The sequence below is a fragment of the Marmota flaviventris genome, chromosome 10, assembly GCF_047511675.1.
Source record: "Marmota flaviventris isolate mMarFla1 chromosome 10, mMarFla1.hap1, whole genome shotgun sequence".
NCBI lineage: Eukaryota > Metazoa > Chordata > Mammalia > Rodentia > Sciuridae > Marmota > Marmota flaviventris.
The window spans coordinates 80,027,111-80,043,123 of NC_092507.1; the positions used below are offsets into that span (position 1 = coordinate 80,027,111).

The 16,013-nt window shown below is 43.8% G+C and overlaps 1 protein-coding gene across 1 annotated transcript in view; it reads right to left on the minus strand.

Annotated features, from left to right (window-relative positions):
- Abca4 (ATP binding cassette subfamily A member 4) overlaps positions 1–10,988 on the minus strand; it is a 157,365-nt gene extending 146,377 nt beyond the window's left edge. The window contains exons 1-3 of the mRNA XM_071618614.1: positions 10,917–10,988; positions 3,653–3,746; positions 2,296–2,437 (exon numbers count right to left, since the gene is read on the minus strand). Coding sequence (XP_071474715.1) covers positions 2,296–2,437; positions 3,653–3,746; positions 10,917–10,982 — 302 coding nt within the window. The 5' untranslated portion in view covers positions 10,983–10,988. The remainder of the gene's footprint in view (positions 1–2,295; positions 2,438–3,652; positions 3,747–10,916) is intronic.
- Between the last annotated feature and the right edge of the window lie 5,025 nt (positions 10,989–16,013).

Below are 16,013 nucleotides of genomic sequence, written 5' to 3' on the forward strand. Positions count from 1 at the left end.
ATTAATACCTTGTGCTATTTGTTAAAATAGGGTGCTTAGCTACTATGTTATGTCTATTTACCATACTGCCATGACAAAAGGAAAAAAGAGAATTTTTTTCTTTTTTCTTTTTACTCTCTTGCAAATGTAGGACAACAGATTGGGATAGTGAGTGATTTGTCCAGTTCTCCAGTTTGGGCAGGGCCAGGTAACTTGTTAACCCCATGCTATCTACATCACTTGTCCTGAGTAACTTTAAACTTGGTAAAGCTTTTTAGAATATTGATGTTGGTGAATATTACTGGAGGTTCTTCCAGCCTTCTCCCACTTCTCTGAGACCTACCCCATATCCATTTATGGGGGTAGGCTCTGACAGCCATGCTTCATCCACAAGGAACTCCCTGTATATGTGTGTACACATGCATACACACACACATACACACACCCCTTCACTAAGGCTGATTGGACAGGGAGAATAAAGTTGAGACAACCAAAGTTATTCCCAGGAACTTAAACAGGATTCAGGGTGCTCTTCTGATTGCTCAAGTTAAAATGCTGTGAACTGGGTGATTGGTACAGCCTGGCCTTCTAGGAGGAGGGGAGACTGGTCCATGGAGAGAGGTGTGTGGATGAACAGAGACAGATCGAGACGCTGGACCTCAAAGTTCAGTCTGGAAGAGCTGAAGAAGCAGCTCCTGACAGCTCTCCAGCTCTTGCCCCTCCTCTCCTGTGGCCTGCCTTTACCCTTGTCTTTGTGAGAAGGTCTAAATCATGTATCCAAATCATGTATTTCTTCTGGACCTTAAGCTGATTGGAATGGGTTCTGTGCCTTGCAAGTAAAAATACCTTGAATAAGTCATTATTTCATCTATAATGTGCATATGAAATGTGAATCCTGCTTTCCTGGTTCAAATGTCAAGAACAGGTGGAGTCGGGAGCCCCCTTCCCAACTCCTACCCCTCAGTCTTCCCCAGTAACTAACACACACACACACACACACACACACACACACACACACATGGCTAGGGCCAATCCCAATTAGGTGGAACTTAGTTGGAGGAAGTAGGTCACTGGGGATATGCCCTGGAAGGGTTTGTCTTCTCCCAGCCCCCACCCCCACCCCTTTGCTGCCACAACCTGGGAAGCTTCCCTCTACCATGTCCTTCCACCATGATGTTCCCCTTCACCTCAGGTCCAGAGCAATGGAACCAGTGGCCCATGGACTGAAACTTTACAAGCCAAAATAAACTTTTCCTCCTCCAACTTGTTTGTGTGGGGCTCTTTGGTTACAGTAATGAAAATTTGACTAAGGTATCTTCTAATAAAAAAACTGAAGTCACCAAATACCTCACTTTCCATCTGACCTGGTATGTATAGGAATAGGATCCAGCCCAATCCCCTGTAAGCTCTTGTAGGTGATCTTCAGATTTAACCTTTGCAAGGTGCAGCTCAAGGTCAAAACAGCAGATGGATGATGGTTCTGTCCATATTCCTGAGCCTCTGTGTATAGGTTATGCCCACATTATGTCCTACCAGTACTCTAAGAGGGAATTTCAAAGGTAAACTGTCATCCTAAGGGATTTGACTTGAAATTCAACCTCAGACCAGAAATTATTAACCTGGACTCCACAAGTTCCCTGAGCTCACACACACAATGTCTGTCGAGATTTGTGCTCCAATTGGCTCCAATTTCTGTGGGAGAGGACTTATCTATTTTCATCAGCTTTTTGGAAAGGTCTTTAGCCCCCAGTTTAAGAATCACTACCCTCAAGCCATATCCCAAGATCCTGCCTCTCAAAGGCACCAGTGGCAATTATAACAGAGGATTTGGAATTGGTCATTTCCCTCTAAGAAGTAAACTTCACCATGTAAGCCTGATTTCTTTTATCCTCACAAGAATCTGTGACATTTTTTCTTTAGCCCTTAGATGGCTAAGAAGGTTTTTAAAGGAACAGAGGGGTGTTGAGTTGACTGGGGTGAAAAGTGAGGGGAACCAAGTTTTTCTCACTCAGGGAGTCCACCCAAGAAGATGGATGAGCATGAGACAGTGAACGTGTCACAGCAAGGGATTGTCATCAGATCCCAGATCACATTTTGGGAATATAAGAACGAAGAAATCATGTCCATGTGGACTTTATTTGAATATTCTCCCCAAGTGCCCTGCCAGCTAGTAGAATGCTTCAGGAAAGAATCCTCCTGGGCCCTGAAAGGTCAGGGGTTCACCAATCCACGAGGCTTGCTTTCAGTACTACAGGCTCTGCGTGTGCAGGCACATGCATCTACTCCTGTGCATGCGGGGAACATCTTGGTACTTACATGGAGTTGTTGTAGTTTGACACAATTCCTGGAGATTCTCCTGGGGTGGGGCTTTGAAAACAAGGATTGTTCACATTGCAGAAAATCCCCTGGAGCCACGGCAACATTCCTGCTGAGGGCATTGCCTTGTTGGGAAAATGACCTTTGAAACAGGAAATGAAGACAAGAAGGATTTAGTTATGGAGACCAAGCAGGACACAGGCCCTAGGAGCAGGTCCTTTTGGGGAAAGAGCAGGGCCCCTCTGGTGCTCTGCTTTATTCATAGCTTAAGAAGCAGGAGCATTTAAACTAGGCCAGGCCTATGTGGGGTGCTGTAGCCAATCTGTTCTCTCAACCTCTGGTAGAGTGAAGAGACAGACAAATGTTGTCACAGAGGCATGGACAGAATTGTGGGGGACAGATCACTCTGTGGTAAGAGGTGTGCAGAGGTGTTAGCTCAAGGAGGCTCCACCAGGCTGCTGGTGCCTGAGGAGAGGAGGCCCCTGTCTTCCTTCTGCAACTGTGTATGGAGCACCTACCCCCCATACATACTGCAGTGTTGCAGAATAATGGCTCCTGGCTGGGTGAGGTGGGGAATTAAGAGTTTGCTGGACAGGAGGCTGACTGAGAGATGGAGGCTAGAAACTCATGAACAGAGGTCAAAGACCAGGACCAGGGGACCAAGCAGTTTCCAAAACTTTTCAGGCCTCCACATCAGAGGCATCTTCTCTCTTCAGAAGGTGCGAGCTTTCCAAGAGCATGATAGTACAGAAGGAGCCCCATCCACAAGGTTTATTAAAGGTCCCCAGATACATCAGGGATTCAAGAAATAATATTTTAGTAAGTATGATTATATAGCTTACCGTCACCTAATTTTTCTCTAGCATTATGTATAATATATCCCTGAATCAATTTTCTTTCATTGAAAAATATACTTAAATTAGGGAGGATAGGAAGGGCAACAGAATAGATTAGACAATATGATTGATGTATGTACATTCCATGTATGTATTATATGTCAAAATGCATTCTACTGTCATGTATGACTAAAAAAATAAATAAAAATTAAAAATAATAATAAACTTGTTTAAAAAAAAAGAAAAAGAAAAAGAAAAATATACTTAAATTGGTCTAAGTTAGAGAACTATCTGTAGCCTCTTCTCTTTTAAATGGGTAAGAGTTTAGGTATATGTTAAAAAAAAAGATTTGCACATTCTTTCCGTATTATGTATACATATTTGTTTAGAATGTGTAGGATTAAAAATTAGAATTTGTGTAAAGCTGATGGATCTATTTACTGGTACATCATGTGCCCCCACCCCCAAAACCTTCCTGAATGACAGGCCCTGCAGAGTCTCCCAGGATGCTCCAGGCTCACATTCGTGATGACTGTAGAGCGGGTTGGCATTCCTCAGCCAGATCAAGACCAGAAACAAAGATAAAGGCCACACGAGTTCCACCACAAAGCGAATCTGGAGAAACAAAACACAGAGAGAAAGACCAGTGGCACTAACATGTTCACTTCTTCTCGGCACTGTCTAGCTAGCTGTAGGACTTGGCTTGTGGTAGGGTATGTGCTGCATGCTTTTGCCAAGTGACAGACCACATAGACCACAGCGGTCCCATAAGATTATAATGGAGCTTCCAAATTCCCATTCCCACCTTTGTAACATTGTAGAGTGGCCCATTACTCACAAGTTTGTGGTGATGCTGGTGTAAACCAACCTACAGTGCTGCCAACTGCAGAAAAGTATAGCACATGTAACTATGTGCGGTACGTAATACTTCACAATGATAACAAATGACTATGTAAATGATTTATGTATTTATCACTATCCTTTTTTCATTATTTTAGAATGTACTCCTTTCATCCATTCATTTATTTCTGTACTCATTCAATCATTGTTTATTGCATGTGCAGGGTCTTGGGGTAGAATCGTTACCAAAAAGTTCCCTGCTCTCACACAAACTCCTGCCAAAAGGTGTCAAAATATTTCTGTTGAAAAAAATATGTTTTTTAGTTGTTGACAGACTGCAATGTCATTGTTTATTTATTTTTATGTGGTGCTGAGGATTGAGCCAATGCCTCACATGTACTAGGCACGTGCTCTACCACAGAAGCTCATTCTATCCATACTAAATGTTCTTTGTAAGACAGTGTGTGGAGTTGCAGCACCAGCTATCTCTTAGATCTCATGCTCACTGGTCTCGTGATTGTATTTCTGTTGTGCTTGATTTAATCTTGTGTTTAATCTTGTGTCCTTTGCCATGGCCTTAGGAGAAACAGACTACAACACACACACACACACACACACACACACACACCACTATCGAGCCATATAGCATAATAAGGACATACCATTGAGCTTTGTGTAATGACACTCTGGTGTTCACAGAATGATGAAATCTCCTAACGAGGCAGTTTCTAGTATGTGTCCCATTGTTAAATAATGTATAATTGCATTGACCTGAAGAACTTTCTTCTCTGTTTCTTGCTCCTATACTACCTCTACTTTGATTTATTATACAATCAGCTTTTTTTTTTGTATCTGGGATTGAACCCAGGTTGGGTTTAACCACTAAGCCACATCCCCAGCCATTTTTATATTTTATTTAGAGACAGGATCTCTCTGAGTTTTTCAGAGCCTTGCTAAGTTGCTGAGGCTGGCCTTGAACTCTTGATCCTCCTGTCTCAGCTTTCCAAGCTCTAGGATTACAAGCATGGTCCACCACACCTGGCCATGAAACAGCTTTTGTGTCCAGCTGGGTTTTACTCTGTGTCTAATTTGGAAAACAGCATTAACCCAAGACTGATTATAAAGGGTCATGGAGGTAATGGGCTTCAGTCTTTGCAGATGATGCTATATACATGGATGCAGATTTTGATTCAGTAGACCCCAGCAGATCTTGTATTTCTTGCAAGTTTTCAGGTAATTTGGTGCCACGGGTTATAAAGACTTTGTTTTAAGCTGTTATTCTGCAGATGAAGAAAGAAACTCAGAAAGGGCAGGTGATCTGCAGTGTCACATCAGCAGTGACAGCACAGGAGCCAAAATCCAGTCCCCTGCTCCCAGGGCCAGTGCTCTTTCTGCACTTCCTTGCAGATTGAACAAACTGCACCCCACAAAGGTGTGTACTGGCTTTTCGCCTTCCATTCTGGATCCTCCAGGTGGGGAGCAGTTTTAGCAAGATAGTAATGTGAGTGACACGTGCGAAGTATGAAACTAGAAGTTGTTTCTGGTGTCTTCACCAAGGAAATGAGACAACCATTCCAGATTCTCCACTTATGACTCCTCCTAAGACAATAGTTTGCAATGTTGGCTTTCTCCCAAGTGAGTTGTGCTGCCTTCCATGGAGCGACATCTTCCTGGGGATGGTCTGGAATGTTAAACACTGGTGATGATTTGGGAGTGTGAAGATCTAGGTTACAGCCACTTTCAGGCATGCTCAACCTCTGGGCCTCAGTTTTCTCATCTCCGGATTAGGACTATTTTGTCTTACAGTGTACACTGAGGATTAAGAGTAGATCATTCTGGGACCAAGTTTTATCCAGCCTCTTCTCTCAGCTACGAGATCTTGGGTAATCTGCTCAACTTCTCCAGGCCATGGGTCTCATTTAAAAAATGAGGGTGATAGGAGGACCTGCCACCCAAAGGAATTGTGATAATAAAATCAAGAGCCCAGCACAAGATAATCTTCAACAAATATAAACCATTGATCACTGCCTCATAGGATTGTCACAAGTGTCACAGGGTCACTGTAGGTGACAGCACATTGTAAAGACAGATGAGCAAGAAAACACAATTAAAATCGTTGGAACCTCTTAGGCCTGCCCTCCATGTCCATTCCAGTCTCCTCCCTTTCTCGATTTGGAACTGCACACTCGCCAGTTTGAAAACATGGAGCTTCCTGAGAAACAGACCACACACTGTCTCCTGGTCCTTACACAGAACAGGGCTTGCACAGAGGGAGGGATGAGTCCCAGTCTGCCTCCCTGTCTCATGGCTGAGATTTCGAAACCCACACTGTATAGTTCATCTCTCTATGATATGCTAGTCCCACCCTCTCTCCTCCACTCACTCAGGCTCTCCCATGTTTTTGAAGTGTCCTTTCTGTGCGAGGCATTGTGATTCAAAGTCCATCACAGTGGGAGGCAGATCAGAATCCACCTTCCTTCCTTGGCCTTAAGACTAGTACTGCTCTGCTTGGTTTCCTTTCCACATCTCTGAATTAGGGCTTCTGTTTCTGTCTGTAAGTCAAATAATCACCTTCATTAACCTAGATCAGCAGCTTTCAGGGTCCTACAGGCTGGAATCACATGGGGACCTCAGGTCATGCCCCATGGGACATCAGGATATTTTTTAAAACACCTCTCAGGTCATTTCAATATCCAGCCAACGCTGAGAACCACTGGTCTAGTGGTTGGTAATTTTTTTTTTTTTTAGTGGTTGGTAATTTTGAACAACATGGGTGGACTGGTCAGTGGGACTGTGCTGAGTGTGGGCGTGTGACTTGGAGGGGCTGCCCCTCACTTCCCTTCTGCACAAAGCCATTTCTTGCCCAGGCACAGGTCTGTTCTCACAGCAGCCTCTCCTCCCTCCTCCAGAATTGTGCTCTAACCCCACCCGAGAGCTGCATCCTTGATCTTGAAGCTCAACTGTGCACAGGCATACCCTAAGGAGGAATTCCACAGTGTAACTAAAAACGTGTTTTCAGAGCTGCTTGGACTCCCCCTCCCCTTCCCTTTAAACATGTTTGTAACTTTAATTAAACCCAGTCGAAGTTCAGAAGGGATCTGTGGAAATTATTTTGTTCTCTCTCTCTCTCTCTCTCTCTCTCTCTCTCTCTCTCTCTCTCTCTCTTTTACTGAATTGGTATTTCCTTGTCCTTTCTATGTGTGTGTGTGTGTGTGTATGTATGTGCGTGCGCATGTTCACACACAAGCACATGTTTTCCTCCACCTCCTCTCCTCCTCTGGGAACCATTCTATCTATTAGTAGGAGGACAGGTTTCTGGCAAGGGCAGAGTTTGGCTTGTTATTTTAACTTAGCCAGTTAGATTTACTTCCCTCCCTGTCTGTTTTCAATTTAAAAGTGGGTAGCCAGGGCTTGAAATAGCTGCACGGTTCCCCCTTCTGCACTGAGAACCCAGACAGGACTCAGCTTGGTCAAATACCACCCAGGACCTGGCTGCTGCACTGGGAGCTGACTGCCCAGCCTCCTGAATTTGTCACATTCTCTTCCCTTGACACTGATCCTCCTATTACCCCCAGACTTGAAGGCCACAACAGATGCCCAGGTCTGGAGTCCATGAAATGATGATCACCCTACTCCCATGAGCCCTCAGGTCTTCCCCTAATATCCTCCTGTCCTGACCTGGAAGGTAGGACCAGGTACAGACACCATGGAGCCCTAGGCTGTGAGCTCTCAGGGCCAAGAGACATAACTAGTCATCTTTATAAACCTTTCTGATGCTCTGCCTGGTCCACAGCCAGTATGGGCCATCGTGTGTGTGTCTCATGCAGTGGGAGCAATCTCATCATGCTGAAGCGTGAGCTGCTGGGGAAATCAGGTCTAGCCTCTCACCCAAGGTCTCCTCTGAGCTCCCAGAGCTCACCCGCACACCAGCTGGGGACTTCCTTCAACTCCATAGTTGCACTCAGGATTCTGCTTAGTAATTAAGCATGGGAACATCTTCCTGCCTGGCTCTGAATTCCATGAGGGCAGGGGCCATGCCCAGTTTACCTTGGTTCAGGGCCAGTATTAACTTACATTTATTGTTCTGGTGGATGATAAATGGTCTGCACTCATCTTGGTGATCTCTATGCCCTACCCATTAGATAGTGCTGGTTACAAGGGGACAGTGCAGTGAGATGGCCATGCCTGCTGTCCTGGAGTCATGGTTTGAATCCCAGGTCCAGCCAACCAGTAATCAATCCTTCCCTGAGGTCTCAATTGCCTCATTTGGACCCACAGGGAAAATCAAGCTCGCTCTCCTGGAACTGTTGTGAGGATTCAATAAAGCAATACGCTTAGTACTATGCCAGGTGCTTAGTAACACTTCTCAAAGATACAAGAAAAAAAAGAGTGTGGGGAGGAGGAGAACTAGGACCTGAAAATGATCTTCTTATACCCTGGGCATTGGGAGTGGAGGAATGGGAAAACTTGTTATCTGTTTTCACTTCTCATTCTTACTCTGCTCACAAAAGTAAACACTTAAAACCATGGAAGTTTAAGGAATTAAAAACTTTGGAGCCAAGTTATGGCCTGGTGTATTGTACTCTTCTTAGAGTCACCATTTTCTAGAGGCAGAAGTTTCTAGAAAAGCCAAAAGCTTTGGCAGGAGACACAGACCCCTCTCAGAGATAATGAATGTCTCCTTCTTACCCAGGAATCCTGGAAAATTCTGGAATATGGTAGCCAACTTGAGGCACACCAGAGATCTCTGTTTCCAGGACATTAGGATGGCATCAGATGACTTTCAACCCAGACCTATGTCCAGCCCTGAATGATGACCCTGAACCAAGGTTCCTGGCCTGCACGGCTCCATCCCCTTGGAGCACACTGTGGAGATTTCAGAACAGGAAGAGACCGACCAACAGCAGGGAAGGAGAGCAGAGATTGTGAGGGCACCTGGGCCAAACCCAGGGTCTGTAAGTAGGTTGTGCTTTGTAACCACAGTGTGCTTGCCAGAGCAATGGAATCATTGCAGGCCAGTGGCTACAGTCCTCTGGTTTGTTTTCTTTGAGCGCCACAAAGGGGACATTGAGAGTAAAATGAACTGAGAATCTTAATTCATTATGACTAAGAGAGAAAATGTGAAAAATGGCAGAGTGGATTTTCCATGGCAGTCTATAGACATATGCATCAGGTGGGCAGGGACTAGATGCTTTTATTTGCCATTGTATACTCAGCACGGGGCACCATGCCTGGGGACAATTATTTGTTGATGGAAAGAATAAGTGAAAATTGATGAATAAATTGAAAAATGAGTCTTGTTCACATTTTGTCAATATTTTCACTCAAGAAGGGAAGATTCTAGAAGAAATCAAGTTTCTGATCAAGTGTCTGGGTTCCTGGGGGCCACAAATAACTTCAAGGATAATTTGAAGTGACACCTACTTTGACAAAGGAAAACAGCCTGAGGATAACTATGTGTCCCCACCCCCACTGCCCCTGGCCTGTGTCTTGTGCGAGACACACACACAGGCCTCTGAACCATCTTGTGCATGGTTGGAGTGTGTCTCTCCCTGCTCCCCTTCCTGCTAGTTTATTGTCCTATATCTGGACACTCAGCAGGCGGGGATCCCTCAACCTGGGGGGCCTCAGAGACTCTGCAGCAGCCTCTGCACAAATCCTAATTTCAGCTCCACAGAATTTGGCCTTTGCTTCCATCTTACGGATCCCACTTTCTTCCCTCAGTCCTCAGTCCTCAGTCCCAGGAGGTAGCTGAGTCCTGCAATTCTACCTTCAGGATACCTCAGTTCTTTTACAACGCAGTTGCCAGCTTCTAGCTAAGCTAACACCTTTCCATATTCAGCTCTCTCTGACCAGACTCTGACAAGGTATTCACTTGGCCCATTTCTTCCCTAACATTCCCCCTGAACCCTTCCCCACCCCTATTCCCACAGTGAACTGAGGCTTGGGGCAGACACTGTTCCCTTCCTCCCTATGGCCAGTCTTCCTCCCATGGCTGACTGGCTCAGTCTTTCTAATCTCAGCTCTCTTCAGCCCTCCCTGCTCCCCTCCCTTGTCCCACTTATCAGCTCCTTAAGTCACTGGCAGGACTCTGCAAGGCTGTGGTAAAGTGCATTGTTTATAGTTACATACTCACTCCTCACCCCCTCCCAGATAAATTGCACTGAGGCCAGGTGCCATTTATACGTATGCTCTTGGAGTTCTCTGGTCTCCTGTGGCTCCTGGGATTTTGGCCAATGCTACTTCATATTGCTCTAGGTGTTAAAATATACTTCGGATTTCCCCAGCTACATAAAAGCCAGTCCAAGGGGTTAGTGTCTCATGCTTTTAGGTCCCTAGTACATCACAACCCCAAGTCTGCTAACAGAAGAGGCTCAGAATATATACTCATTGAATCTAAGACGCCACTAGTTGTAAGATGAACTGTCATTTTTCTGTACCACGAAGAAAGAAAAACATGTTTGGTTAAAGTAACTTGATTGTGAGCTGCCTCCCAGTTTTGGAATTGTCAAAATGTGAAAACCCGGTGTGCCTCCTGGAATCAATGGCTGGGGACCTAGTGGAGGGCATTCTTGTTTTCCTTTGATCTTGTTCTGCAGGGATTAGGGTTCTCCCTACTGTGTGGGGTGGATACTCCAGAAGATGGTGGACTGGGCTGACGAGTGTGAAAACCAGGGGAGTGGGGACAGGGATAGGCATTCAGTAGATTCATCTGTGTGTGTGTGGTAGGGGCATATTTTAATGTGGCCAGGGATAGAGCAGCATGTCATCCTGTGAAGGGCACAGGTCACAGGCTCACAGAGGAGTCACACAGATAAACACTGCTTCGGGGCTAAATGGCAACGCAGAACTCCTCACGCTCTCCTCCCCCCACTGCACCCCAAGCTTCCAATCTGTTCACTTGCTCCACACCTCACTTCTAGGACACAGACGGTAACACGTTACCTTTTGCCTTTTCCGCAGGGTCCAGTTCTTCCAGAGCAATAGTTGTATCTGTCTGGCGAAGCCCATGCTGGTGACCACCCAAGGACAAGGGGATGGCGTGGAGCAGAGGCTAACAGGTCAGGGTCAGGTTTTGGGTTAGTGACGGACATACATACCGCTCAGAGCACCTTCAGGCTGGTGTGTCCTTCTGTTGGTGATTAAAGGCTAGTTTTCCCCTTCAAACATAATCCCTTTTAATTCCACCTAAGCCCTTTGTTGGGGAGAGGAGGCAGATACCATGCTTGGTTCCTTTTTAGGAAGAGAAAATGAACACTAAAGACACACGTGATTGGGCACTGAGTGGGGACATTTGATGGGAACCAAGAGCCTTGGAGATGTCCTTCATCAGGGGCCTCTGGGATTCTGGAGGGGACCACCTCTGGATATATTTGGCCTTTAAGTTTGGGACAAGATCTCCTTGTGTAACTATAGGCTGGACATTTTTCTCTCAGCCCTAACATGAGATGGTATCCAGGGTTTGACTGCCCTTTTCAAGTCTCATCAATTCACTTGCCAGAGCCGAAGTGACTTCTTTCTTTCTTTTTTCTTTTCTTTTTTAAATATTTATTTTTTTAGGTGTAGTTGGACACAATACCTTTTTAAAATTTATTTATTTTTATGTGGTGCTGAGGATAGAACCTAAGCCCTCGCATATGCTAGGCGAGCGCTCTACTGCTGAGCTACAATTCCAGCCCCTTCTTTCTTTTTTAACCCTCATCTTTCTCATAGTGACTTTAGGCCAGCTGATTAATTAGTCATGGCTGCCCAGAGCCGTGTTGAAAAAATCCCTGGTCCCCTCCAGGCTCAGGCAGACAGAGTCCACAGTTGATTAGCAATGTCTGCACAGGTGTGGGTATGAGGAAGGGGGCCAGGTCTTGTCATTCTAGTGTGGCACAGAGGTTTTGGTGGATAGGTTCATCAGGTGGCTGGATACCTGATTTCAAGAGAACCCCAAACAGAAGCCTCCCAGGTACTTCCCCATGGACATTTTGTGTCTATCTCCTCAAATCTCAGGCTTTTTTTTCTGTAGACCCTTGAAACCTCAAAGGGATAAAAAGAACCACAGAATGCTGAACCATAGGTTGCTGAGTTCATGAAATTTGTGATCATGTTGTAAACATGGGACATGAACTTGGATAATTAAGGTGCATGTAACAGAAGTCATAAAGGCCTATGGGCTGTTGGGTGGGGCTTCTAGGGAGAGACAGATGGTTTCTGCTTAGGTTGTTTAAAAGGCTCCTTGGAAGTGGTGGCATTTAAAATACGCTTTGGTGAACTACAAAATAACATTTTATAGTAATATAGGATTTCCAAACTGTTTTTGTGTATTTTATTTTATCCTCACTACAATTTTGTGAAGCAGATATCTGTTCTGTTTCACTGATGAGAAATCTGAAGCCTGGTGAGATGAAGTACTGGGTGCAGGGTCACATATGATAACCTGAGTTCTTGAACAAATCAGTTGTTTAAAATCTCTGCAAAGCCTGGGAGACAGAAATAGCTTATTCTGCCAGGAAAATCAAAAGAAGTGAAGCATGGCTGGAGTGAAGGGGATGGAGGGAAGATGCTAGAAGAGGCTAGAAAGGGGGGAAAGGCTGAAAAGCATCATGATGTTGATGATGATGATCATGATTTATTCAACCAAGATTTAATGAGCATATCTGGCACTCCATATCTGGTCTGTGAGTGCCCCACAAGTGGAGGACAGGGCACCCCAAACAGCAGCAAGCTCTGTGCAGAACCAAGACCTTGCTGCATGTTAAAGAGTATGGGCTTTTTGCAGGAAGAGATGAAAGATTTTGACCCAAGACTAGTCAGTTTGCTCTGGCATCAGTGTAGGGGTACACGGGGTGGGGAGCACAGAACCGGAGCAATGGCACTGATAGCCATGATGGAGAGAAGGGGAGGGATTGGGGTGATGGGCAGGAAAGAGACACAGCATGCTGGCTGACATGTTAGAAGTGGGTGGTGAAGAAGGAGAAGCCAACTAGAAGGACTGGGGCTTGGGCACTGGCTGGCAAGACAAAGAAAGGAGACAGTGGTGCTCTAGAGGGAGGAGTGACAGAGGAGGGCCAGCAAGGGCTGGGGGAGGAAGTGTGGGAGAAGAGGGGTTTGCATCTGACATTTGAAGTCCCTACAATGACATCTGAGTGGAGAGATCCAGCAAGCAGCTGAGTTCTGGAGTTAGAACAAGCTTGTAGGATGGAGACAGATTTGGGAATCATCAGCATATAGGTGGAAGATGAAGCCCTGGGACTGATTGGCAGATCACCCAGGAAGGATGCTCAGAGAGTGTGTGAGGTCACATACAGCAGGCAGCTATGGATGGTGAAGGAATATGCTTCCTCCAAATTCCCAAAGGGAAGAAAAAAGTTGTAGCCATCAGATATTTGCTATGTAATGATGTTCTATCATAATTTATAAGTGGCCCACTTTTAACTGAGTTAGAAAAGAAAAAATTCAATGAGCAGTTTGTTATTATTCAATTTGCAAGTCTCTAATAGCATTATTCCAGCTAATTGGTGTTCATGCCTGAATAAAGTTTTGTTGATGTTGTTGCTTCCTCTTTCTTCATTATAAAATGTGCATAACACAAAATTCACTATTTCAACTATTTGAAGTATACAGTTAAGTAGAGTTAAGAGAATTCATATTGTATAATCAGCACAACCATGCATCCCCAGAGCTTTTTAAAATTTAGCTTACAATACTAAAACTCCACATCCATTAAACACTAAGTCCCCATTGCCACCTCCCTTCAGCCTCTGGAAATCATCATTCTACTTCCTGTTCCTGTGAATTTGACTATTTTAGGTACCTGATATAAGTAGGAGCTTAAAATGTTTGTCCTTTTATATCTGACTTATTTTAGTAATCATAATCTTTAAGGTTCATTCATGTTGTAGCATATTGTCTTAGTTCATTCAGGCTACTATAACAAAATACCACAAGCTGGATCTTTTAAACAGCAGAAATTTATTTCTCACAATTCTACATGCTGGGAAGTCTAGGATCAAGATGCTGGCAGATTCAATGTTGGGAAAGGCCCACTTTCTGGTTCATAGACAGTGTCTTCTAGTTGTGCACTCACATGATGGAAGGAGTAAGGGTTCTCTTTTATAAGGGCATTAATTCCACTAATGAGAGCTCTGCCCTAATGATCTGATCACTTCCCCAAAGTTCCACCTCTTAATACCATAGCTTTGGGGGTTAGGTTTCAACCTATGAATTTTAAGAGGTAATACATTCAAACACCCTTTCAAATTTCTTTCCTTTTTAAGGTCAGATTCTATTCCATTGTATGTGTATATCATTTTATTTATTCATTTATCCATCCATCGTCATTTTGGTTGTGTCCACCTTTCAACTCTTGCGAAAAATGCTGCTATGATCATGGGTGTGCACATGTTTGAGTCTCTGCTTTCAGTTCTTTTAGGCATACACCAGGAGTGGAATTATTGGATCAAATGGTATTTAACATCTTGGGGAATTAGCATACTGTGTGCCATAGCACCTGCACCATTTATATCTCTGTGCCATATGTACAGGTATTATAGTTTCTCCCTGTCTTGGCCAACACTTGTTCTGCTTTGTTTTTGTTTTGTTTTATAACAGCTATCCTTATGAGTGTGAAATGGCATCTCAGTGTGGTTTTGATTTGTATTTCTGTATGTTGAAGACACTCTTTCAATATTGTAGCTATATTTAGGTGTGATAATTCCCCTCTCCCTGGTAACCAGTTTAAAAATATTATGTCAAAATAAAATCTGCATTCTCAGTTTTCTCAAATATTTCTGAGAGTTTGTCTAGTTGGTCCAGGATGCTACTGATGATGCCTGTACAATTCATTCCTATTAGTTATTATTATTAACACTAGTTGACCTGAAACTCTCAGCTCATAATGCATAATACTTAGGGGGTAGATGAGCAAAGACTATTTAGGTATTTGGAGTCAAGTTAAAACCCACTGTGTTCAATCCTATAGAGCTCTCCACCTCAGAGTTTTAGACTTGGATGGATAATATTAATGCAAACACATATGCATGGGGATATGTAGTAAGAGAACCTTCTAGATCAAATACAATAGCCATAGATAAAATCAAGTATGGCATGAGAAACAAATGCATAGAAGAAAAAGCATGGGTGAGAAAAAGCAGGGACAGATTGTATTGCATCTGGTTGATGGGAGAATAAGCTCCACTGCTCATTTTTTAAAATTTTTATTAAAGGCTTAAACTCAGAAAACCTGGTTTTAATTTGAAAGGTAATGTTTAAACTCTTTCATTATTCTGATGTATTTAAAACCCTATAAAATTATACAGTGAAATTATCTAGAATGTATGCAATTTATACCAAAACTATACAACATGTCATTTTTTATCCCTGAGTTAGAATAACAAAGTCCTGTGTAAGACTGAATATATTGTCCAGGAAAAATGGAAGCGTAAGTAATATGCTCTGAACATGTATGAACACATATTTACAGCCATGTTGAAATGAATTCTGGATGGTTATGTATCAAGTGAAAAGAAGTCAAAGGTTTGCAGTCTGGTAAGGAGAGGTTCTCTGAAGGGCACTCTGTGGAATGCATTTCTCTTGGCAGTAGGTAGCTCTGCTGACTCAATTCAATTCTAAGCAGATTTCCTTAATCCTGGCCTCTAACTGGATCAGTGCAGTCTGATTTCAAGCATTATTATAGGACGTGCAGGGACAATGGTTATTGAAAGGGCTGTGACAAACCTTTCTCTGGGAGTTGATTTTCCTTTGGTCATGATCAGAAACCCCATTCACCTGAGTGGAAGAGTGTGAGGACCACCTCTATTTCAGGGGAGGGGACAAACTGAGGGCTGCTAGTGATTCTAGGATGATAAACATGCCAAAAACTCCCCTGTGGGGTTTTGGGTGTTGTTGTTGTTGTTGTTTTTTAATAGGCTGCTTAGGAAAAGTGCTTAATCAGCTTACTATATTCTTTGTACCAGTTCAGAAAGATTCTGCTGGGTAATTTGAGGACATGGTCTGGAAGAGAATTTTCAGAGTTGGGAGGATAAACATATTTTA